The sequence below is a fragment of the Solea senegalensis genome, unplaced genomic scaffold, assembly GCF_019176455.1.
Source record: "Solea senegalensis isolate Sse05_10M unplaced genomic scaffold, IFAPA_SoseM_1 scf7180000015790, whole genome shotgun sequence".
NCBI classification, from domain to species: Eukaryota; Metazoa; Chordata; class Actinopteri; order Pleuronectiformes; family Soleidae; genus Solea; species Solea senegalensis.
This window is the reverse complement of record NW_025321454.1, coordinates 1-22,766: the sequence shown is the minus strand read 5'-3', so window position 1 is coordinate 22,766 and position 22,766 is coordinate 1. Positions and strand designations below refer to the sequence as shown.

The following is a 22,766-nucleotide window of genomic DNA, read 5'->3' as shown; positions in this document are numbered from 1 at the left end:
TCAAATGACCTTGGGGGCTAGTGATTGTCTAGTCTGGACAATGCAGAGCCGGTTTAGAGAAAGTGGCCTGTGGGCCGCCAGTTTGACCCCTCTGTACTACACCATGTTCTCTGAAACTTGGACTCTGCTTCATAATTAGACAGAAAATTGGCACATTTTTTCATTGGAGGCATGACATGTGGAGTTCAGCTTCATCACACACATCTAAAGTAGAAGAGAGACACTGTAGGAATATGCAGAGTCCCTTTAGACAGACTGAGCCTGTTGAGTTTTCTAAAAGGTACCTCAAGACCCACCTTTACTCTCTTGTACATTTGTCTCACTATTACTGTGGTAGGTCGTCTGTTCATGAGCAATGCTTTTAGTATAATACCGGAAGTGTTACAGTGCAAATTAAGCCTTCAAAATGGAATGAATGAATAAAATGCATTTGTAGTCATAGTATAAACCCTGAAACACATGATTTCCTAATGATTGAATGTTAAATAATGAAAATCCTATTTAACATTACAGCAGCGTGAATAGAGCTTTGATTCACTCAAGTTTCACTGCACGCAGGATGCATGTTAATGCCGGGTGTAAACAATCGTATTTAACGGATGTTAAAACCAGGTCTCAACAGGGTTTTTGTCATGTTTGTGAGCGGCATATCTCAAAAAGTAAAGGACGGATTTGAATGAAATTATATGGTGATGTAGGTTGTGGCCCAAGGTAGAAATGATTAGATTGTAGGGTGAGACAGATGCTATTTGAGGATTTATTTATATAGTTTTTAAACAAACAACAAAAGTTGTTCACTTTGTGAGATCAGGGAGTGCATAAACACTGTGGGAAAGTGAGCAGCCTTGGGGGAAGGTTTGTGCTCTGGGTGCTTTCTCTGGTTGTTAGCTGTGATTATATGTTTGAGAATATGACAAGACTGAAACGTCAGCTCACATATATCCCCTTACAATGTAACATTCTTTACTCATTCTATTCATCGCGGTAGTGACAGCATGTCAGGTTTCTGTTGAGCGCCTGTGTTTTTCTTGCACGCCTACTAAAAGAACACGGATATTGACACACTGAGATGGATTTAAGCGCAGTTCCATCGAATAGATGTTGTTATGTTTCCTAAACCTCTTCCCGTTGTGCAACTTGAGAAACAAGTTCAGAGCTGGGGATTTTCAGGGTGAAACTCGATGACATACAGCCCCTCAGGCTGTTTACCTTTTCATGCTCACTGACCACGTCATAATCTGGCGATATATCCTTTTTCTTTAATTTCATTTTAATTTTTAACGTTTTTTTAATGGTTAAAGCTTTGTGGTGTCCCTGCCTGCACTCGAACAGATGAAACAAGAGAACAAAGAGGTTGATCTCAGAAAGAGATTATCATTATTCAATTAACACCAAAAAATTGCCCACGGTTTTTACCTTTAATTGACCAAGTGATTGTTAATTTTAGTTATTTCTTTAATTCCTACATGAGATTCTCAGTAAATGCAAAAATTGAAGAGTTTCCCATGGCGCAGTCTGTTTGTTTAAAATTGTACCTCGTCATTCGTCTGGAACATTAAGTGTTATTTTACTATGCTTATCTTTTGCGCAGATCCCAAACACTCGGCTTACTCATATTCACAACCTGGAGGAACCAGTTTGGCACTGCTGTCACATTCACCTCAGGCTGCGTTCGCAGGTTTCTAGGCTTCAGGATGGTGAAAGTTTGTAATATGAATAAACCATTTTTTTAACCGTTTTTTTAGTGTCTATACTCTCACTTTATTAGGTACACCTGTTCCACTGGTTTACGCAAATATCTAATCAGCCATGGCAGTTGCTCAGTGCATAATGTAGACATGGTTAATATGAGCTGCTGAAGCTCAAACTAAGCATCTGTATGGGATAGATATGGTGATTTGGTTGTTGGTGCCAGACGCAGAAATGATCATCTCTGCAGAGTCAAGAGTATGGTCCAAAAAAGAGAAAATATCCAGTGAGCAGCAGTTCCTTGGTTGAAAATGCCATGTTGATTCTAGAAAAATATAGAAAGGCAAAAGAAGCTCAGATAACCACTTGTTACATCCAAATTAGGTGTCATATGTACCTAATAAAGTGGCAAATGAGTGTATGTCGGCAATATCACATGAGACAGACTGTTGTTCGGAACATGAGCACATCACAGCCATGATGATATTCAGAATAACAGCACTCTCTTTCATTTGATTTTCCTTAAAAACACTCACAGCATGTCCAAACGGTTTATATTCGGGTTCACAATATGGGTCCCAAGCACATTTGTCCATGATTTCCATGCTGATCTCAAGCAGGTTTGCCCACATGGCATTCCAATGTGAGGTCCATGCAACTGAAACTTAGCACCCACATAGCCCGGAAGGGTACAAAGCCAGCATGGGCTTGAAGTGGACAAATTATGCAGGTGCCTTCACTTGCTATTGAAATAATGGCAAATACGAGTTCCCGGCACATGAAAATTGCCCCCTCATATCATGATCTCCAGTGGGACATTGGGAGCATATTCCAGTGTTAATCCTGGAAAAATGTCTCTTCAGCATACTTGACTTTGACTTTATTGTCCTTTATTGTTCTTTTTCACAGTACTGCACTTGTTTAACAAACACAACAGCAAAAGACTAACAATACTTCAAATAATAAATGTAACAGACTTTACCACCACCCATCCACCCTTACACATAAAGCAGTTCTGATTACACTCAGTGGGGTGGGTTGTTGAGGAATGTGATGACTGAGGGAATTGGGCTTCGTCCAAAGCGGGCCCTCATGTAACCTCAAAGTTACATGTACAGTACCTACACACCAGGGCAGTAGGGCTAGATGAGTGTGTGCCTGAAGTCCTGTTCTATTGAAATTAAGGTATAATGGCCTTGTTATTAAGTTCAATGAGGTTGGGTGTGGGAAGACCTTTTATTTTTGTAGTAGTTTTGTCAATATCGGCATCACTCATGGAATGCCTCTCATCCAATCAACGTACTTTCAACGTACTTGCTCACAACTGTTCGGGATTAACTGTTGTATATTTTGTTTTATTGAAGAAGGGCGTTGTCTCGGATGCTCATCTCCTAACAGACCCAATGTTGGTTCGAGTTAGCTGGCAACTGGTGAAGTTAACTTGAATGTAACTTGATTCAATTTGGCTCTCTGCCAGTTTTTTTGGTTCATTTACTCTTCCTTCCTTTCATGTTTCTCTTTGCAGGTGCTCATAGGAATGTTTTTACATCTGCAGACAATTGGTCCTTGGTTAGGAGCTGGACAGTTGCCATCGATTGTCCCTTTGAAATTAAATAACTTTGAATAAAGTAGCTAACGTATGAGGAAAGCAGTTATACTTACCCTACATTTTACTCTTCCCTAGTTTTGTCTGTGTAAAGCAAATACATTTTTCCGTCTTCACACATTCTATATGTTAAGAAAAGTGGCTGAGAACATGTGAAATTAATTACCACTGTGGAGTAAAGAATTATGGTGTTAAGGCTGAAAAGAATGTCCCTCCAGTCTTATGTTCAGGATTTTCAGGCGTGTCTATAATATACAATAGCAAAAGTCCTCGTCAAATGCTGTAACAAAAGTAAAATCTAGTGTTTTATAAGCTTTACAAACAAAACTGCCCTGCCTTACATGGTGGAGGAATATACAAGCTGAGGAAACGTTTTAGTAAATGATCAGAACCGATCCTTTGAAAAGTGATGTAACAGTGACAAGCACCTTCGTCTGCTGCATCCACGGAGACTTTCTTGTTTGAATGGCCACATAAAGCACTTTAAACCAAGAGTCACTTAAACCTCATTTCACCCATTCACTTCACACACACACACGCCCACACACTCGCTTTTATCAATCATCTATTCACACACTGACAACATAGCCATCAGGGGCTAGTTGAAGTGGAGTGTCTTGCCCAATAACGATTGTCTACTGTGTCACTTTTGTTCTGTCTTCCTCATTCCTAAAACGTCCTCAGACAACTTTGTCACGCAAAATCAAAAAGAAGGTTCAGTTCAACCGTTTTGACTCACAAACACGCAAATGTTGTTATTGTTGCACTTCGTTTTGTTTCTTTTATTGTTTGAGCATAAGTGTAAGCGACTGAAGATGCAATGTCACAGCTTATTTTGTGCTGGTAAAACGTTTACACTGTTACAGAGGGGGACTCCTTCTGTCCCTCAGAAACAAAGACCCTCAGACACTGTTTACATTCATGACTTTACATATATATAATTCACATATAGTATATCATGTATCAAAGTCATTTGAAAAACACTTATATAGTATCATAGTCAGAACCAACAAAGTCACACGGCACCTTTAAAATCTGTGTTAAATGGCTCTATGTTCGGAGAGCTAACTTTAGTCTAGAGCCATGGTTCTCAAACTGTGGTACGTGTACAACCAGTGGCAGGCGAGCTTCCTCTGGTGGTACTAAAATCAGATATACCGTTACTGTACTGTATATACCAGGGTATTTTATTGGGGTGGCGCTGAGGAATTTTGACTGGAGTGTGTAGAAAATGAAACAAATAACAAAAGAAATTATAATAAATTAAATAATAATAATTAGAGTCACCTTGTCGCTTGCTCCATCTTAATCTAATTTCACTATACCAGAGTCTGAAGTATATGTGAGCAAATGATTTTACTGGGAATCAATCTGCCTCTTGTGAAAAGTCTGTAGCCGACTTTTGTTGAGTTGTGTAACAAGGTCGACCTCTTTACACAACTGTATTTTCAACATTGACGATAATGGTGTTTCTCCGAGAGCTCAATATTTTCTCGGGTGGTACTCAGTATAAAAAGTTTGAGAACAACTCTAAAGAATTAGTTGCAGGAGGAGTAAGATAACATTGTAAAGATAGCTTACATTTAAGGTGGTGTAGATTTTCTTAGGTAGGCCTTTTGCTATGTGGCCAAAATCTAGGGATGCACAATATTATCTGCAGTATATCTGTATCAGCAGGTATTGGCTTTAAATGTATTATCGAATATCAGCAAACACACCAAAATCTGCAGACCTAATCTATATATATGTTGGTACTGGTTATCAGCCCAAGCCCTACCAATATATTGGCATATTGCATGTAGGCAAAAAGTCCAATATTGTGCATCCCTTTTCAGGCACAGTTGTATGGTATTTCAACAGGGGGCAGTTACATCAGTGCAGCTTGGTCCTCTTAAGGACCACAAAAGTGAGTCCTCATCACACATCTGACTTCATATCACTCCTTCAATCTAGCACTAACATTGCAGGCAAAATGCGTAATACAATGTAGTTCCTGATCTTACATAACATAAAACAATACATTATATTATTAATACTGGATAGGCACTGCTGATACAGTCAATTTTGACCACACCACACATTTAAAAGCCTGAGAAAAAGTAAGGTAATAATTCTTCACAAAAAGAGTGTAGCTTCATTTCCCACTGTGGGGCAATCTCAGTACATGTATACAGTAGATATGTATTTATAGGTTACATTATAAATTAAGCAAAACAACAGTTGTAGTAGTGTGTTTCTGCACTGGCAGTTAACCACTTGCCACTTAACAATAGTCTTACCTAATATACGATATCTACACATCTCAAGCATATGACCAGCAACTACCCCTAAACATGCCAGGGGTAGTTGCTATAACTCCTGTATATCTATTTGATTATGTCATTAAAGTCCATGTTGGTATAATGGTCAGATGTCTGACTCCTTTTGTCCGTATAGTGTATCACCATGAGGCCCACACACCCTGCAGTGGAAATGCAAGCCAGATCAGGACGTACCATTTCATGTCAAGCTGAACTTCAGTGCACTGTGCTGCTTGGTGGAAACTATGTTTAGTTTCAGTCCCACATACAACCACACCAAACATCCCTCAGAGAACCCATTTTTAAATGATGAGAGTTATATGCTGCTTCTTCTGGAACGGCGTCGCATCGAGTCTCTGCACAGACTTGTGCAGCTGGTCATGTCGCAGCACTTTTTCCCGTCTTCAGCTTTGTCGGGGCTAACTGCATATACAGAGAGTGATGAAACACTGATGAAAGACAAATCAGTGGACTGTTTGTCCGTCACCGGACTTTCAGACTCTGAGGCAGAAATTGAGGTTTTGCTGGAATATTCATACAAATTTTTTCTGAAAGCAGACCTAGTGTTTTGTTCCTTCTTAAAAAGGATTACATAGCACTTTGGGAAGAAATGACAACAGAGAATGCCATAGTTAGACATGAGAATGATCCCCATCTCCACAGCTGGCAGGTACACCCCTGAAGTGGTGACATAGACGGGGACAAAGAGCGTCCAGGCGATGAGGTAGAGCAGCATACTGAAGGTGATGAACTTAGATTCATTGTAGTTCTGTGGAAGTTTTCGTCCTTTGTAGGCACAGATGAAACACACAAAAGCTAGTAGAGCTATGTAGCCTAACATCACCCCAAAGGCCAAGTAGGAGCCCTCATGACATTCCTCCAGCAGAGTGGTTGGATTCATGATGAAGTGAGCATACGGGCTTCTGAGGACCAGCCAGGAGATGCAGAGACATATCTGCATGGACACACAGAGACTGACGATGACGTAAGGCTGAAAGACCTTCCGCAGAGCCTGCTGCACCGCAGGGTTGAACTGGAAGGCCAGCAGGATCTGCAGGGTCTTGACCAGGATGCAGGAGACACACAGAGTGAAGCTGATCCCAAAGACCACCTGTCGAGCCTTACACTGGAGTTTGTTGGGCTTACCTACGAAAAGTATGGCACTAACGTAACTAGCGACCAGCGAGAACAGGATGACCTGGCTCAGTGGCCCTCCGGCAGCCTTCACCACAGGAGTGTCGCGCTGATGTAGGAACAGAGCGGAAACCAGTACAACCAGGAGGATGCCCAGGGCAGAAAAGAACAGAAGAGCAATGGCAAAGCTGTCGTCCCAGGAGAAGAAGAGTAGGACTTTGGGGGTGCAGTTGGAGCTGCCCACGGCTGACCACTCTTTGCTTGTGTCGCAGCTCAGACACTGATCCATATCTGCAGATATGATGGAGCACAGGTTAGGGCTAACTTAATCCAACCTGGTTTAAAGGTCAGCTGTGTAACGTTTAGGAGGGTTTATTGTCAGTAACTGATTATACTACCCAGAAGTATATACTCAACTTAAAATAAAGTAACACATCTTACCAGTCATATTAGAGTAGTAGTTCTCAGTACAGTTGATGCACTCATAACAACAGGTGTGCTGACCCTCTGCCGTTTTCTTGAACTCTCCAGGAACACAGCTGTTGGTGCATTTTGAGATGATGTGCTGAGGGAAGCAGCGAAACACTGTGACTATAAAACTCTTCTTAACTACTCATGTGTGTATATACATATATATATATATATATATATATATATATATATATATATATATACATTTAGTTGTTCTGTGTATGTGTGTGTAATTGCAGTAAAATGACAGCTTACCTTCAGGTCTATGAACTGCTGAGTCATGCTGTTGGAGGTGTAGGTGAAGCTGTCGGTTTGTGGGTGGTACTCGGCTACAATATCGTCCTCATGTACTTTGTTGCCATCTGACCACCACATTGTCAAATCATAGCCCAGGTTGATGTCACCATTGTCGTCAAAATGATAGGTCTCTCCATTGAGCTGAAACTCTTCCATCCACAGAGCATCCAGCAACTGCATGACATTTCAGATTTCATTTTTAAACCACTTTATCTTGACTTTACATAAGTCACAGTTTACATGGCAGCCTGTTGCAGAAACAAATAGGTACTGAAAAGGTTAAGGGTAAAGGTTAAGGTTAAGGTTAAGGTTCAAGGATAAGGAATAAGCATCAAGGAATATCAATATGATCTGGACAAAGGTACCACTATTTATAGCATGTATAAAACATTTGAAAATCTTAGCAACAACACAGCATGACTAAGAGAAAAAAGATGTTGCCACAGGGATGTCGGCATGTTTATTGTAAAATATTGTCACAGTGAAGTTGCCTGTGGTGAGTGATGTACACTCTCCACCACAACTCTGCGTTAAAGTATCAATAAAAATATCAATATTGTATTGGTATCAGTATTGTCAGCGATAAAAATGTTACCCATTGCCTAGTTTTGCTAGGCTGATGAACTGAGAGACATCTAGGAAACTTAATTCATGCATTGTACATTATACAGCTTTTTGTACATTATTTGGATGAAGCTTTTGTTCATTGTTTATATTTATCAAGTCCAGCAGGCAGTGAGGAAGTGGTTTGTGGGAAATGTGAAAAACCGAAAGGAAAACAACCTTTACCAACAGTTCTACACGTGTGAGAAACAGACATCACATTCACTCAACCCTGTATATATAGTTAGTGTGGTTAGTATTGAAATGTATTATATGTGTATATAATAATGTATGGGCTCCATAAGGGTTATATTCGAGCTGACAATATGGGTCCACAGCGGGTGTGTCCGTGTGGACCATATGGGACCTGTATAATTTGCCCACTTATTACCCAAGTAGCCAAGAGTGGGCATGAGCTTGAAGTGGGCAAAACCCACTTGGGACCCATATTGTCAGTCCAAATATAATTGTTTTGGGGCCCACATTGACATGCTGGCTGGGTACCACACACACAGACTCCTCATGCATAATTACCTCCCAGGGTTGCACTGCGCCTGGTCCTTTGCAGTCTTTGCTCTTGCAGATGGATGCCACAGCCTGAGCAATGGCACTAATCGCCATCTCAATACTTAAGATGGTGTCAACACCAATGTGTTTTCTAAGGATTTTCACAGCTTCAGACACCACTTCCGTGTCTTTATGTCCTGCAGCACTAAGCAGCATGAATAACTTTTGCAGGAAGGGGTTATTCTTTGCATATTCATGTCCAGCTTTCTCCAGCCTGCTTAAGTATTGGTTGTATGATGATGAATCTCCATGTTTGTGGGTGAAGCCCACAATGTGACCTATGTCCCTCAGAGATACATTTCTTGTCACAGAGGGGGAAGAGGACCAGCTATCACTGGCCACCCACACTCTTCTCATTGACTCTCTGTTAAGTCCTCTTCTCAGCACCTGATTCTTCAGCTCCTCGAAAAGAAGCTTAACATGAGTTGACCTGGCAAAGGACACAATGACCTGTACCTTGGTATTGTTGAGGATCATGGCGGCAGCAATCTCAATTGCATAGTGGGTATATTCACCAATCACAGACTGAGGTATAATTAATGAGAAGGCCACACAGATGCCCTTTCCAAGAGCCTGGATTAAAAATTGTTCTGAAGCTGATCGGCCATAATCGCCATCTGTGATCACTATTCCCACCCAGTTCCAGTTGTTGATGTTGAACAGTGTGGTCATGGCAGCTGTCTGATAAAAATCATTAGGAATGGTCCTCATGAAGGCAGGGAAGCGGTTCTTATCACTCAGAATGACGGCACTTGATGAATAACTGATCTGGAGAGAAGAAAACCATTGATAAATTTAAAGCTGCTATCAACAATCATCTTTTGTTGTACTTCCTGTCTGGTCGCCTTTACACTTGGCCTTAAAATGCCAGGTGCAAGCGCCTGACCACTTATTTTGGGTGTACTGAATCATTAGAATCAGTCAAGTAAAAAGATTAGTTCAGTACTTCCTGCATGACCTGAGCATAGACACAGTCACTTAACTGAAATACGGTGGAATAGCTTGTAATGCAGCTTGCAATTGCCGGCTTTTGGCAGCGCGGTTGCTAAATGTCCTTGCTGTATGTTCAGGATTTTTAAGTCTCTCATGACTCTTCTAGTGCTGACATATTTCCACCGGCTCTACTCGCTTCGCTTCACCTCGCCACAGCACGGCACGGTTTAAGTAGCGTGTGCTGAGTAGGTGGAGGAGTCTTGTGTATTTAGGGACAGCACCGTCGATCGCAAACAGCATCACAGACCCTGTTGCTGTTGTCTGTGGAGTCTGTACTGTACTCCGGAGATGTGTGGACAGAAATCAAGCTGAACAGTGCTGAACAATAGATAAGTTAAAACTACTTAACAATCCTAAAAACGTGGGTTGATCTCCAACAACTACCAGGAGTTTATAGTAGTGGAGATGCAACCTAACCGTGCCGTGTCATGCCGAGGCGAGGCGAGTAGAGCCAGTGGAAATACGCCATTAGTATCAGCTGTGCTTGCTTGGAACCTCACCAGAGCAAGTACTAAAAAGTACCATGTACCATCCCTAATGGAAAAGCAAAAGAAAGTGAGTAGAGTCGAGCAGTGGTGAACCGAGTCGCGCTCGGACAGTAGTCATTATTCACCGACAACAAGACCTAACCTCATGATCAGGACTGTCTCTTTCTGGAGTTCTGGCTTCTGACTGGGGCAAGTGTTGTGGGATACTGGAAAAGAAATCCCACCACACCCGACATGTATTCTGACATAACACTGGCCAAATTGCAAATTTTGCCACTTCCAAGTGGCTGTTCAGATTCTAATGGGTGACATGACTATTTGTTACTACTTGGTGGCAGATGATGAGGGTATTTCTCCATCTCTGAAACTCTGATGATAGTGACACAAGTTTTATTGTGTTTACTGTTTGACTTTTTCACCTTCAATAGAAGCACCCTCTCTCTCTGAGCTGTCTTGTGCTTGGTCACTGTAAACTAAGTAAACTAACTAACTACTAGTGGTGCAGAAGTCTACTTCTCTCTTGGATCATTTGATGAACATGTTGCGTAAATGCTAGCATGAGATCATTGAACAATTATGCCAAACAATCGTGCCTATTGTAGCTGTAATGCTCCTGGCCATCTTTGGTGTTCTACATGCCTCAGCTGACAGCTGCTGATGTTTATCATCTACCACTACAAGCCAGTTCTGTTGCTTCAGTTGCCAGCAGGTAACAGCTTTGTCCGTCAGTGCTGCCACAGGGCTTTAGCGGCATTATCCTTGCTCTTCCCAGGAACTTACCTGGGGAATCATTTGGAGCGTCAGTAGTCTGGCGATGGCGATGGATATTTCAGAGAAAGTGGCACCTACAACAGCCATGACTGGCTGGATAAAGGCGGAGGAGACATTGTCTGTATTGTGATGGTCCTCATAAATGACCAATTCTGTGGCTCTCAGAGCTGTGTTGACATCAGAGCAGGAGTCAAGGATCTTGTAGCCCAGAGTGACGTTCACAGCAGTGAGCACTGGGGATCTGTTCATCACCTCAATAGCATTGATCATTATCAGAGACTTTGCCAAGCCTCTTTCTTCAAACCTGTGGGAACAATGCAGCATCACCACATGTTTTTCAAATAATAGATTCAGGGCATACAGCATAAGATACACTATATAGACAAAAGTATTTGGCCACACCTGTTAAGTACTGACCTCAGGTGTTTCAATTAGGCTTTGGGCTAGGTCCCTTATCTCCAATGAATGGCAAACTTACTGTTTCAGCACACCAATTTTGGACAATGCTATGCAACAGTTTGAGGAAGGCCCTTTTCTATTCCGACATGAGAGCGAGAACTACAAAGGCCTGACTGATCGAGCATGGCTCTTGTGGTTGCTTTGTTGTCTGCAGAAAGATGCTGCCGGTGTATGATCTCCGGCAACAGCACTGCAGTTTATATGTCGCCTCCTTCTTCTTACAGGTCAAAGACCGGGGAGGAACACCGAGTCTGACTCCTGTCCGACTAAGCGCATACATGCAGGAGTAATCGGACTATGAATTGCAATATCCAGGTATGACATTAAGAAAACTGAATTATATTCTAATCTGACTGAAATCAGACTTTTTAACATGCATGTAAACACACTAAAAAAATTGTGTTTCGTGTAGGCCTAAAGTTGGAAACACTTGAAGCACAACTTATAGTTTACTGGCAGTTAGTTAATTGGACCTATCAGCTGAATAAGTGTCAACTTATGTAACAAAAAACAGAAACAGATATTGGTGAATGACTCCTATGGTTGTTAACATTGTACCCCACTTTGCAGCATTCTCCAAAGCTTGCATTTCCCGTTCTTTTTTTCTGCTCGGAGCAAATTCCAGCCCTTGATGAAAGGGCGTACGATGCCGTTAAAGGCTTGTGAAAGAGGTGAAAGCTGATGTAACATTGTAATGTACATTTTTACAATAATGTTAAAGCAGCAGAATCTTAAACAAACTGCTTCAAAAAACTGGGCTGTGACCCAATGGTGGGGCCTGGACATTGCAGACTGGGCTATAAAATAACTTCCATTTATCAAATCCTATATTCCTTGTTGTAGGAAAATGATCTAAGTTATTGTAAATATGTCTGATCAAACATGATGTCCCATTTTGTTATTCAAACAGTATACATCTGCACATGCAACCTAGGGCTTCTCTGTTATGGACAATGTGGAGCGTGTGATTATTGATGATGAATATTCATCAGTAATAAAGACTAAATATACCATAATGTAATGTCAGTTATTTGTATGTAATGACTCATTAAGAACCAGTAACCCTGGCTATAACATAATAGTTAATAAATAACAATAACCTAATAACAGGATACTATTAATATCATAGCAATACCATTTTATTTATAATGTAATATCCAAGTAATAGCTTGGGTAAAACAGTAATAGTGTGGTTAAAAGTAATACCATGCTGTTTCCAAAGTAATATCCAGTTAATATCTTAAAGATGAGAATAACCTCACATAAATTTTTATCCTCAACTTCTGGGTGAAAGATCTGTGTTTGCGTTTTGTTTTTCCCCATCTCTTTTTGTTTTTGTCTTAACAGTTCTTGTGAACACCTAGAAAACAAGACCATAACCATAGGACTTTGACATCTTTATTAATATTTCATTTGATTTCATTTCATTCTCTTCCTTCTTATCATGGTTCTAAACTCCATTCATTTTAATTCCCTAATTTTCTGTATTTTGATCATGGACGATATCATGATATTAATTTTTTTTTTCTTTTTGGTAATATGTACAATAATATAAAAAGCACAGGGATGGTTTTACTCCTCTTATAAATTAACAATATTTGTAATATTATTCTGAGTGCCAGGTTTTTTACACATGTTTCTTGTTCAGTATTTGATAATGATGTTCTCACCTGATACATTCCCGGCGGTGGGGTTTAAAACTGTGCTCCCTTTTCTCCACATCTTCATGAATGGGCATGAGTCCACTGATGATGAAATCTCCCGGGGCTGTAATTTCCATGACTTGGACGTCCTCTTCACTGGCATGTCCTATTTCCACAAGAATTAGGAAAACGATGATGTGAAAATAAAGAATGGGAGTAAATGCAGCCATATCACTGTCCTCACTGTGTTTCAATCTCCCCGCTGTCTTTCCCCTCTCATTGGTGTTTCTCCACTTGCTCAGTGATACTCTCCCTTTTAAGCATCCTCCCAAGGCTAAGAAAAAAAATCATCTCCTCCTTCCTCATTCACACCTTACTCCGTTCACATTCTCCCCTGCAGCCCTGCCCACTTCTTCATGACTGACAGCAGGTGAGTCACTGCTCTGTAGAGGCAGCTGTCATCACATGGTGTTGTGTTTTCAACGCTAAGTGTCATCTTCAAACATCCCATTTATGCAGTTATGATCAGATAAAACAAAGCAGGGGTAACAAACAAACAATTAAATACCCTTCACACTTAAAAGGTCTGAATCAAGACTTTTTACAAATACAGTGCTTAACAAATGTATTACACCACCTGTAATAACAACATTTTAGAACTCTTTCAAAAACCTGTTATTGTTGTTTATTTGGCAAACTGAACTCACCTTTTTATACCCAAATTTGAGCCAGCTCACCGGGCTAACTAATAAGAAACCCAATTTTCTGTTCAGGAATGCAGGTAAACAACTATAATTTGACATTTTAATCAAGAAATAATAACATGCTTTACTATTTATTCAGGGCCACACGGTGGTGTAGTGGTTAGCACTCTCGCCTTGCAGCGAGAAGACCCGCGTTCGAGCCCCGGTTGGAACAAGGGCCTTTCTGCATGGAGTTTGCATGTTCTCCCCGTGTGTGCGTGGGTTCTCTCCGGGTTCTCCGGCTTCCTCCCACAGTCCAAAAACATGCAATGTGGGGATTAGGTGAATTGGACACTCTAAATTGACCATAGGAGTGAGTGTGAGAGTGAATGGTTGTTTGTCTCTAGTTGTGTGTGGCCCCTATCCCCGCCTATCGCCCGATGTAGCTGAGATTGGCACAGCACCCCCCGCGACCCTCTGGTGGAGGATAAAGCGGTTAGATGATGACTGACTATTTATTCAGTTTAATTTAGTAGTAGTAATTTAGTAAATTTAAAAATTTATGGATAACAATTACAATTACATTTTAGAATTAAAAATATGATTTCGGTTAAAGAGCTTCTACATACTGGTCAGTCAGTCATCATCTACCGCTTTATCCTCCACCAGAGGGTCGCGGGGGTGCTGTGCCAATCTCAGCTACATTGGGCGATAGGCGGGGTACACCCTGGACAGTTCGCCAGTCCATCGCAGGGCCACACACAACTAGAGACAAACAACCATTCACTCTCACACTCATTCCTACGGTCAATTTAGAGTGTCCAATTCACCTAATCCCCACATTACATGTTTTTGGACTGTGGGAGGAAGCCGGAGAACCCGGAGAGAACCCACGCACACACAGGGAGAACATGCAAACTCGATGCAGAAAGGCCCTCGTTCCAAGGAAAGGCCCTTATAACCACTATACCACCATGTGGCCCCTACATACTGGTGTATGAACCAATTACAGAAACATAAACAATGATTTTGATAATTAAAAATGCTGTTCATTTTGGGCAGGGTTGTGGTCTAATACATTTGTTGAGCATTGTATATGAATGCCTTTTTATTAATTTTTTCCCCCTGAATTGTTCACATTTGTCTTGCAAAACTGTCCAAAGTTTTGTCCATATGCACAGTGACCACCAATTAATTAACCACCAGGAATATAGTTTAAAATATAAATAGAACAATAATAAAAAAAACAAAAAACAAAACGTTAAAAATTAGGCTTGTTAAGTATTTTTTAACTGATCTACAGATCGGCATTGTTCGGCTTAATTCTTGTGTCGGACGTCTCTTCCTGTGACGTCATGCAAAGTATCGCCTCAGCAACTTAACTGTGCCGTTTCATGCCGTGCTGCGCCATGCTGCACTGTCCTTTGCCGGTGGAAACATGCCATAAGCGTTTACAAAAAAATAAAACCTAATAAAACCTAGCAAACCTGTTCTAAAAATGTATTAAAACCCAAACCCAAACTATTATAACCTTGCACTCGTGGTACTTGCAGAAATATCTGAAATATTGTAAAATATTCTACTGTATACACGTGAGTACGTAGGGAACAAAGAAAAACCTCAACCCCATTGAGCAACTTTGGAATGAACAGGAACAGAGATTGTGAGCCAGGTCTTCTCGTCCAACATCAGTGCCTGACCTTGTCACTGCTCCACAGAATAAATGGACACAAATTCACATAGAAACACTTCTTCCAAGAAGTGTGGAAGCAATTATAGCTGCAAAAGGGGGAACTCCATATTAAAGTAAGCAAAAGAGTGACTGATAGTAACCACACTTTTTGATGATTACATTCTAAATCAGCAGGAAATAACCAATAAAGTCTGAATTTACTTTGATAACACACTCCTATATCTGATGATTGGACAAGAGGGAGGTGCACTGTAATGTTTAATTTGCAATACTTCTGCCAAGAAGTTGATGTTTGTTTTCTGACTCAGAAAGTTAAAGGTCCAGTGTGTACAGATGAGGGACATAAGGCTTTGTGGGGACATGTATGTGATTAACAGACAGACCTCGAACAAATAGATGGAGACATTGTGATCCTTTAATCGTCTGTGATCTCTTTTACCATCCATGCTGTGCCCAATTTTTTTTTATTCCTTTGATGTTAAAAAATTAATGGATTGTAGTTCATACCAAATGATCACAATAAGTCAGACAAAGTATACTTTGGAGCCTTTAGTAAGTCACCTGTTATTCAATATGTAATACATCTGGCTTGTATTCTGTGGAAACTGGCACATGTAGTGTGACGTAATTCCCAGTTTCGACGTAACTGTGTGTGTGTTTATTTAAAAAAAAGTTTCTCTCCCCGTCCGCCAGGGTGCAGCACCGCGCTCATGAAGTCGCTCGCTCCTCCTAAGCGCTGAGCCTTGGCCGGAAATGACTGTATGTCAGTGACGGAAGAAGAAAATGGAGGCGGCAGTGTTCATTCTCTCGCTGGTGGACTGCTGCGCACTGATTTTTCTCTCCGTTTACTTCGTATCCTTTCGACCCGTATGTTACTGTGGCTGTTGTTGAAGGGCGTCATCGCTATGGAGTCTTGGGTTGTAGTGAGGCGAGCTCCCTGAGCGGTGGTCCGCCGACTTCCAAGTGTCAGTGAGGCCGGTGTGAAGAGGGGCGTTCATAACAACCGTGAGCCTGCAGTCCGACTAAGAGGTTGGTCATGGTTAAAAAGCAAACGGTTATAACAGCAAAATAACCATGCCGTGCCGAGGCGAGTTGGGTCGCGCTGGGAACATTTAGTAGTAAAGCGGCATAAGATACAGGCTCACGGTGAACCCGCTCCTCTCTCACTGCTGCTGCTGGTGGTTGTTTTTTTTAAGTTCAGTTAAAGTTAATAATACGATATTATCACACAATAACATTATCGTGATAAGTGTGAACGGAGGAGATTGTTAATATTTCACACAAGTGACTTGAAAATGCTCGCTGACATACATACAGTCTTGGGGATTCAGTTTCAAGTGCCACAAGGGGGGGCCTTGCCTTTCCTGTCAGTCAAGGATCTTTTGTCAGTTTTGTCAGATCTTTTGATTGACTTGGAAGCAAGACTTAGTCTTTAGCTCTCTGACATGTTTTTGTTACATTACTAACTTAACATGCTAACCATTTTGAGCTATTTAAAAAACAAATATTCTTTGCCCATAAAGAAGAAATAAATAGCCCACAACATGACTCAGCTAAAATGCTGCTGTAGATTTTTATTTAATTTTTTTTTGGATTTTTTGGATTGTGACGGATTTCACATTTTCATCTTCATGATATCCAACCTGGTGATTTTGACCAGTATTGGACTGATACCGACTGCCCCTGACTGAAGGTGTTGCAAATTTTTACAATAATTCCAATAATATATATATTTTTAGTATGATAATTGTGACAGTAAATGTTTTATATCATGTGTGTAAGCTAACACATGCATTTATCTTTTACAGCTGCTCATCAGCCTCTTGAATTCTGATTGTTAATATTGTGAGACTTACATCGTTTACTCTTAGTTTAAATTTAATTGTCGTATCGAGTTCCTTCTCAACCATTTTAGTCAAAGGTATGGAAGCATACACACACACACCTGTCTCACTCCAGTGTGTAGGAACCGAATGTGTGTGCACTCACTGTTATCATGTGTCTGTGTTTATTACCTTGACTTGAAGCTCAGATTATCACCTTATCTGATCTAGAATGTGACTACATCAACGCCAGAGCGTGCTGCTCCAAACTGAACAAAGTAAGTCACACACTCACCAGTCAGCTATCAGTTTAAATGTTGTGGCAGAACAAAGGCAAAGTCTTCTCAGGAAGTTACATTTGCTCAAAAAGGATATCACTGATCTATTATCTTTACATACAATGCAATGTCTGTGTTTTAATTTATTTGATAGAGATCAAAAGTAGCAAACGTGAAAGTGTCTTCCTAACAGTAGTGAGACCTACTTTGATGTATGACTTGGAGACAGTAGTACTGTCCAAAGGACAGGAGGCGGAGCTGGAGGTGGCAGAGCTGAAGATGCTGAGATTTTCATTGGGAGTGACCAGGATGGACAGGATTACGTAGACATGAGCATGCATGATGGATTGGTCAGGTTAAACAGTTTGGAGAGAGTCACAGTTGAGATGGTTTGGTCACATGCAGAGGAGGGATAGTAATTATACAGTATTGGACAGAGGACATTGAGGAAGAGGACAGTTGGTGTAACAGAAAAGGACACAAGGGAAAGGACAAGATGGCGGCAGATGATCCACTGTGGCCACTAGAGAGGGAGCAACCAAAGACAAAAAATATATATATATACAGTATATTAATTGTTTGATCAGGCTGTGTTTTGTGTATTCGTATATTGTGATACATTATTTCTGATTGTGATTTTTTTTTTTCCCCAGTGGGTAATCCCAGAGATGATAGGCCAGTGTCTCTCCACTGTGCTCATGTTAGTCTCCATGCACTGGTTCATCTTCCTCCTCAACCTGCCTGTAGCAGCCTGGAACATTTACAGGTGTGTTTTCTCTAACAAAACAGACTTAAGTCTAAAACTGCGTTATAGGCTCCCGGGTTCACGCTCTCTGTTCTTGTCCCTGCAGGCACTTGAAGGTTCCGATGGGAAACATGGGCGTGTTTGACCCGACTGAGATCCACAACCGTGGTCAGCTCAAGTCCCACATGAAGGAGGCTATGATCAAACTGGGTTACCACCTGCTCTGCTTTTTCATTTATCTGTACAGGTGAGAGCAACCACATCTGATGCAAACATCCATGCTACTGTGTTTCATCACTTTTTTTTTAAATCTGAAATTAGTTTGAACCTTCAAAGCCTGTTCAAGTTCAAAATATAAAGCCAAGAAGTGCATCACACCGTCTAATGTAATTACGTATATCTTGTAAGGGATACCATGTCAGATTATGTTTGCTCCAGCATGATTTTTGGGAAATGTGACAGAGCTACCACAGGCATGCCTTCCAGTTGGAGCACATAAAATGAAGAAGTTTGAAAATGCTGCTGTTCTCATTTCCATATTTGCTCTTGTTAGCTGTGAGCAGAAAGTCCTGTAATCACTGACGCCATTTTCACAAACGCTGGACAATGTCTGGCAAACTGGGTCCAGTGACGAATTGTCTGTATCAAATACATTTATAATGCCAGGAGATTTGACTAGGGAGCCAACACGTGAATCTCCAGAGAATGTTTTGAACACCTTTGCAGAGACGTACATCCTCACATTCAGCCCCTCTGGACAATCTACAGAAAATGTCCTGACTTCATTACAGGTTTGAAAAGCAGTCAAATAAAAGAAATCCCTGCTTTTCACTACTTTTCACCCTTAGGTAGTATTAAACAAACACCTGTAGAAGAACACACCTGCTTCCTTTTACATCATATATTACTTGCTCAGGTCAGAACATTCTCCAGAGGCTGTGTCTGTGAAAATGTCCAGTATTTTAGATGTTCTCTGGAGATTCTCCTGCCAGTTCCTGAGTGTAATCTCTGGATTATGTTCATGTACACTTCAGATAATCCACAGTGCGTTTCCTGTGTTGCTCCACAGGGCGACATTAGCTCGGTGGTAGAGCAAGTCGTCTTTTAACTCCAAGGTTGTGGGTTTGATTCCAGACTCCCCTAGTCTACATGCCAATGTATCATTTGGCAAGACACTCCACTCCACGTTGCTTCTTATTGCTGTGTGTGAATTTAGCGAACAATAAAATGACCCTGCTGCATTCAGATAATGATTGGACCCAGTTCTCTTCGCATTCTCCACTGCACTGTTCATATCTGAAAACAGTAATATTGTGCTTCTGTCACACTCAGGTGTGTATATTAACACATTTCTTTCCCACCTTGTTTTCCCAGCATGATCTTGGCTCTGATCAACGACTGAAGCGCCTGACATCTCTCTCCAACATCTTCCAAAAATCATCAAATTCCAATCTCCAGGGTTTTCTGTTTCCTCCTCACTCACTGCTCCTCTCCTGTGTATGCGTCAACTCTGTCAGAACAGCGGGGAGAACAAGTTCACTCTCACATTTGGTCGCGTCTGTTGATACTTACGCATTTAATACCCGTGACAAACGCATGTTGTGACGGCACCCGTCTCTGCGCAAAGACCTGTTAGACTGCTGTGTTCGCAGAAGACGTCCTGCAGCAGTCTAGGGCCGTGACGATTATTCCATTCCTCGATTATTATTTGATTACTTTTAATTAATCGCCAACTGTTTTGATAATTGAGAAGGTTTTCTCATTCTTCAGCTTCTTAAATGTGAATATGTTCTGGTTTATTTGCTCCATATATAAGAATAAGAATCTATTAAAACTGAATCATTTTGGCTTGTTGGCAAAAACAAGACATTCAAGAACGTCATAATTTCCACACACTGATCTACATTTTATGGACCAAACATGTACGGATTAATTGATTATGAAAATAATTGATATTTGCAGCCCTACTGTATTTTTATGTTACTTTGAGAGTGCAATATTTTCTCAGGTGGTACTTGGTCTAAAGCATTTACTTGACAATGAGGGTTTATGGATCTCTGAGCGTCAGATCAGTTCGTCCCTACGCTACACCCTCTTTGCCATTGCACTCAGCACAGCTCTTGCCTTGTGTAGGTAGGCTTCGTCTTAAGATTGCATTTGCGTTGGTTACAAATAAATAAATAAATAAACTTAGGGACGATAAGAGAAAAATCCACATTTATTGGCTTATAAACCTGTCACTTATTGATCTGCGTGGTTCGTGATTCAAACATCATGTTGTCATCCTATTGTGCTCTGTTCCACTCGGCTTCATGCTACGGAAGAGGATTAGGGCCAAACAAGGCAATTGGGGATGACAGATTTCACCCCATTCATGCAACAAGCCTCTGTTGGCCTATATGTGTAACAGACTCTGTGGCGCAACAGTTGAGCACCTGACTTCAGATCAAAAGGTTGCATGTTGAAATCCACGTCAGGGTCAAAATTCTTGAGCCTCATACAGCAAGTGCCGACACACACAGAGCCACCAAAAACAATGCTTCACTCCCACTCAGTGGGCTGAAGTAAATAAACAGCCTGAATTCTTAGATTAAAGTCAGAATTATTTAATCTCAGAATTCTGTGTTTTCCAAAAAAACCTCACAATTGGCCCCAATCCTCTTCTGTACCAGACAGTGAGAGTTTTGACAGCACAGAGCGAGATACAGACTCAAACTACAACGCTGCTGTGTTTTCCCCCACAGACAACTTTATTGATTTTTAATCTGGATGTGAAGACAAGTTTCAGCAAATCCCATTTTTTAAATTTCTACTCCCAACACTGTTGTCGCTCATTTATTTTCCTCATATCCCCGCACTCTTGACTGTAACGGAGGACGCCTAAAACCTTTACAAGAAACGTGGTCAAACTATCAAAAGTTTTCACACGCGTTGGAGATTAGCGTGGGAATCTCTGGAGCTGATCTTAATACTCTGTGTGAATTTTTGGTGCCTTGTGATCCCGTGTTTGTGAAGCATGGGAAATTGTAAAGACGATATACTTTCTTTTTACATTCAGATAGAGAAGTCGTGAGTGTGTTGCTCTTGTGCTACAAAAGGACGCAGACGTTTAATGCAAGGAATGGTGGGGGGGCAAAATTTACAATATAGGAGGACAGTTCAGTTTTTTCATTTTAAGTAGGGATGATATAAGGTACTTGATCTGGGTCTTTCTTTACAAGGCTATAATCACATTTTCTGTGCTGTTCCCATTCATATCAAAACAAAGTAGAAATTTGGTTCTGTTCTGCAACATTTCAGTCACTGTGCTGTCTGTATAACCCTGACTCTACAGTACCTTATACATCCTCACTTCAAGAATCCTGAACTACCCCTTTACCATTCTTCTGCAAAAAGAAACTGTATGTGTGTGATGTAAATGTAGTCTTAAGGCACCAGCCGTCGCAGTATTGGTGACAGTTGGGAGTGAACCTCCGTCATGTACCGCTGTAGTATTTCCACTGGCAGACAGTGTGAGCAGGTGGGCTCCTCACTGGGATGATGATGACGGGTGTGTGTGTGCACTCCTCTTTTAGAATCATGGCTGCTTTGGCTGCAGTGTCAGTCACATCATGTGAAAAAATGCTGGTGAATGAGTTTGTGTCTTTTTTTGGGAGGGAAAAATGTGTTTGATAAATAAACATTAAAGGCAAGTGGTGTACTATGGCTGCATACTGTGCATACTTTATTATTGTGAAGTCAGCTGAAGGTTGGACCTTCACTGTTGACGACAACTAGTGGCTAAAGGTGTCAATCAAATTCTGATTCAATACAAATCAGATTTTTATGAATTAGTGTATTTACTTCTATCATGAAATTAAAGGTAAAGAAAATTAAGAATGAGTATGGTCAGAAAAGGAATGGGTTTCTTGTGTCTCTGTTAAGTATGGTATGTGCATTGCATTCACTTAAATTCTGGCTCTTCATTTGCAATAACATTTCGACTTTTTTTTCAGGTCTGAATTTCCAAGATTTATTATGAAGACCTGAAAAAAATGTGACAAAAATGTCATACTTTAGTATGTCGTCCAAAATGTGACAAAAATGTCATAGGTCAGTTTTTTCTCCAGAATTCGACAAAAAAGTCATACTTAAGTATGTCGTCCAAATTGTGACAAAAAAATCATTCTTTAGTACGTCGTCCAAAACATGACAAAAAAGTCATAGGTTAGTATGTCGTCCAAAATGTGACAAAAAAGTCATACTTTAGTATGTCGTTCAAAATGTGACAAAAAAGTCATAGGTTAGTATGTGGTCCAAAATCACCAAAAAAAGTCATGCTTTAGAATGTCGTTCAAAATGTGACAAAAACGTAATTTGTTAGTATGTCGTCCAAAATCTGTCAAAAAAGTCATAGTATAGTATGACGTTCCAAATCAGTCAAAAAAGACAAAGTTCAGTATGTCGTCCAAAATTTGACAAAAATGTCATAGGTTAGTATGTCATCCAAAATGTGTCAAAAATGTCATAGGTTAGTATGTAGT

General features: G+C 40.7%; 2 protein-coding genes across 2 annotated transcripts; one reads left to right on the top strand and one right to left on the bottom strand.

Annotated features, from left to right (window-relative positions):
• Positions 1-5,310: 5,310 nt before the first annotated feature.
• Positions 5,311-13,340, bottom strand: gprc6a (G protein-coupled receptor, class C, group 6, member A). The gene is made up of 6 exons (XM_044017744.1): positions 13,049-13,340; positions 10,929-11,223; positions 8,635-9,435; positions 7,456-7,671; positions 7,171-7,294; positions 5,311-7,020 (listed from the first exon to the last, which is right to left on the bottom strand). The coding sequence occupies exons 1-6, from the start codon at positions 13,249-13,251 to the stop codon at positions 5,912-5,914; spliced, it is 2,748 nt and encodes a 915-aa protein (XP_043873679.1). The 5' UTR covers positions 13,252-13,340; the 3' UTR covers positions 5,311-5,911.
• A 2,815-nt stretch (positions 13,341-16,155) lies between these two features.
• Positions 16,156-21,954, top strand: cnih4 (cornichon family AMPA receptor auxiliary protein 4). The gene is made up of 5 exons (XM_044017758.1): positions 16,156-16,249; positions 17,430-17,498; positions 18,152-18,264; positions 18,350-18,490; positions 19,618-21,954. The coding sequence occupies exons 1-5, from the start codon at positions 16,181-16,183 to the stop codon at positions 19,643-19,645; spliced, it is 420 nt and encodes a 139-aa protein (XP_043873693.1). The 5' UTR covers positions 16,156-16,180; the 3' UTR covers positions 19,646-21,954.
• Positions 21,955-22,766: the final 812 nt, after the last annotated feature.

What these genes read in the sequence shown, in the direction of transcription:
- gprc6a (XM_044017744.1), bottom strand. Translation starts at nt 13,251, where the DNA reads ATGGCTGCATTTACTCCCATTCTTTATTTTCACATCATCGTTTTCCTA. An exon ending in CGCTCCAAATGATTCCCCAG is followed by an intron (nt 9,436 to 10,928) that starts GTAAGTTCCTGG and finishes TCTTCTCTCCAG; the next exon opens with ATCAGTTATTCATCAAGTGC. An exon ending in GCGCAGTGCAACCCTGGGAG is followed by an intron (nt 7,672 to 8,634) that starts GTAATTATGCAT and finishes AATGTCATGCAG; the next exon opens with TTGCTGGATGCTCTGTGGAT.
- cnih4 (XM_044017758.1), top strand. Translation starts at nt 16,181, where the DNA reads ATGGAGGCGGCAGTGTTCATTCTCTCGCTGGTGGACTGCTGCGCACTG. An exon ending in TTTTTCTCTCCGTTTACTTC is followed by an intron (nt 16,250 to 17,429) that starts GTATCCTTTCGA and finishes CTTGAAGCTCAG; the next exon opens with ATTATCACCTTATCTGATCT. An exon ending in GCTGCTCCAAACTGAACAAA is followed by an intron (nt 17,499 to 18,151) that starts GTAAGTCACACA and finishes TTTTTTCCCCAG; the next exon opens with TGGGTAATCCCAGAGATGAT.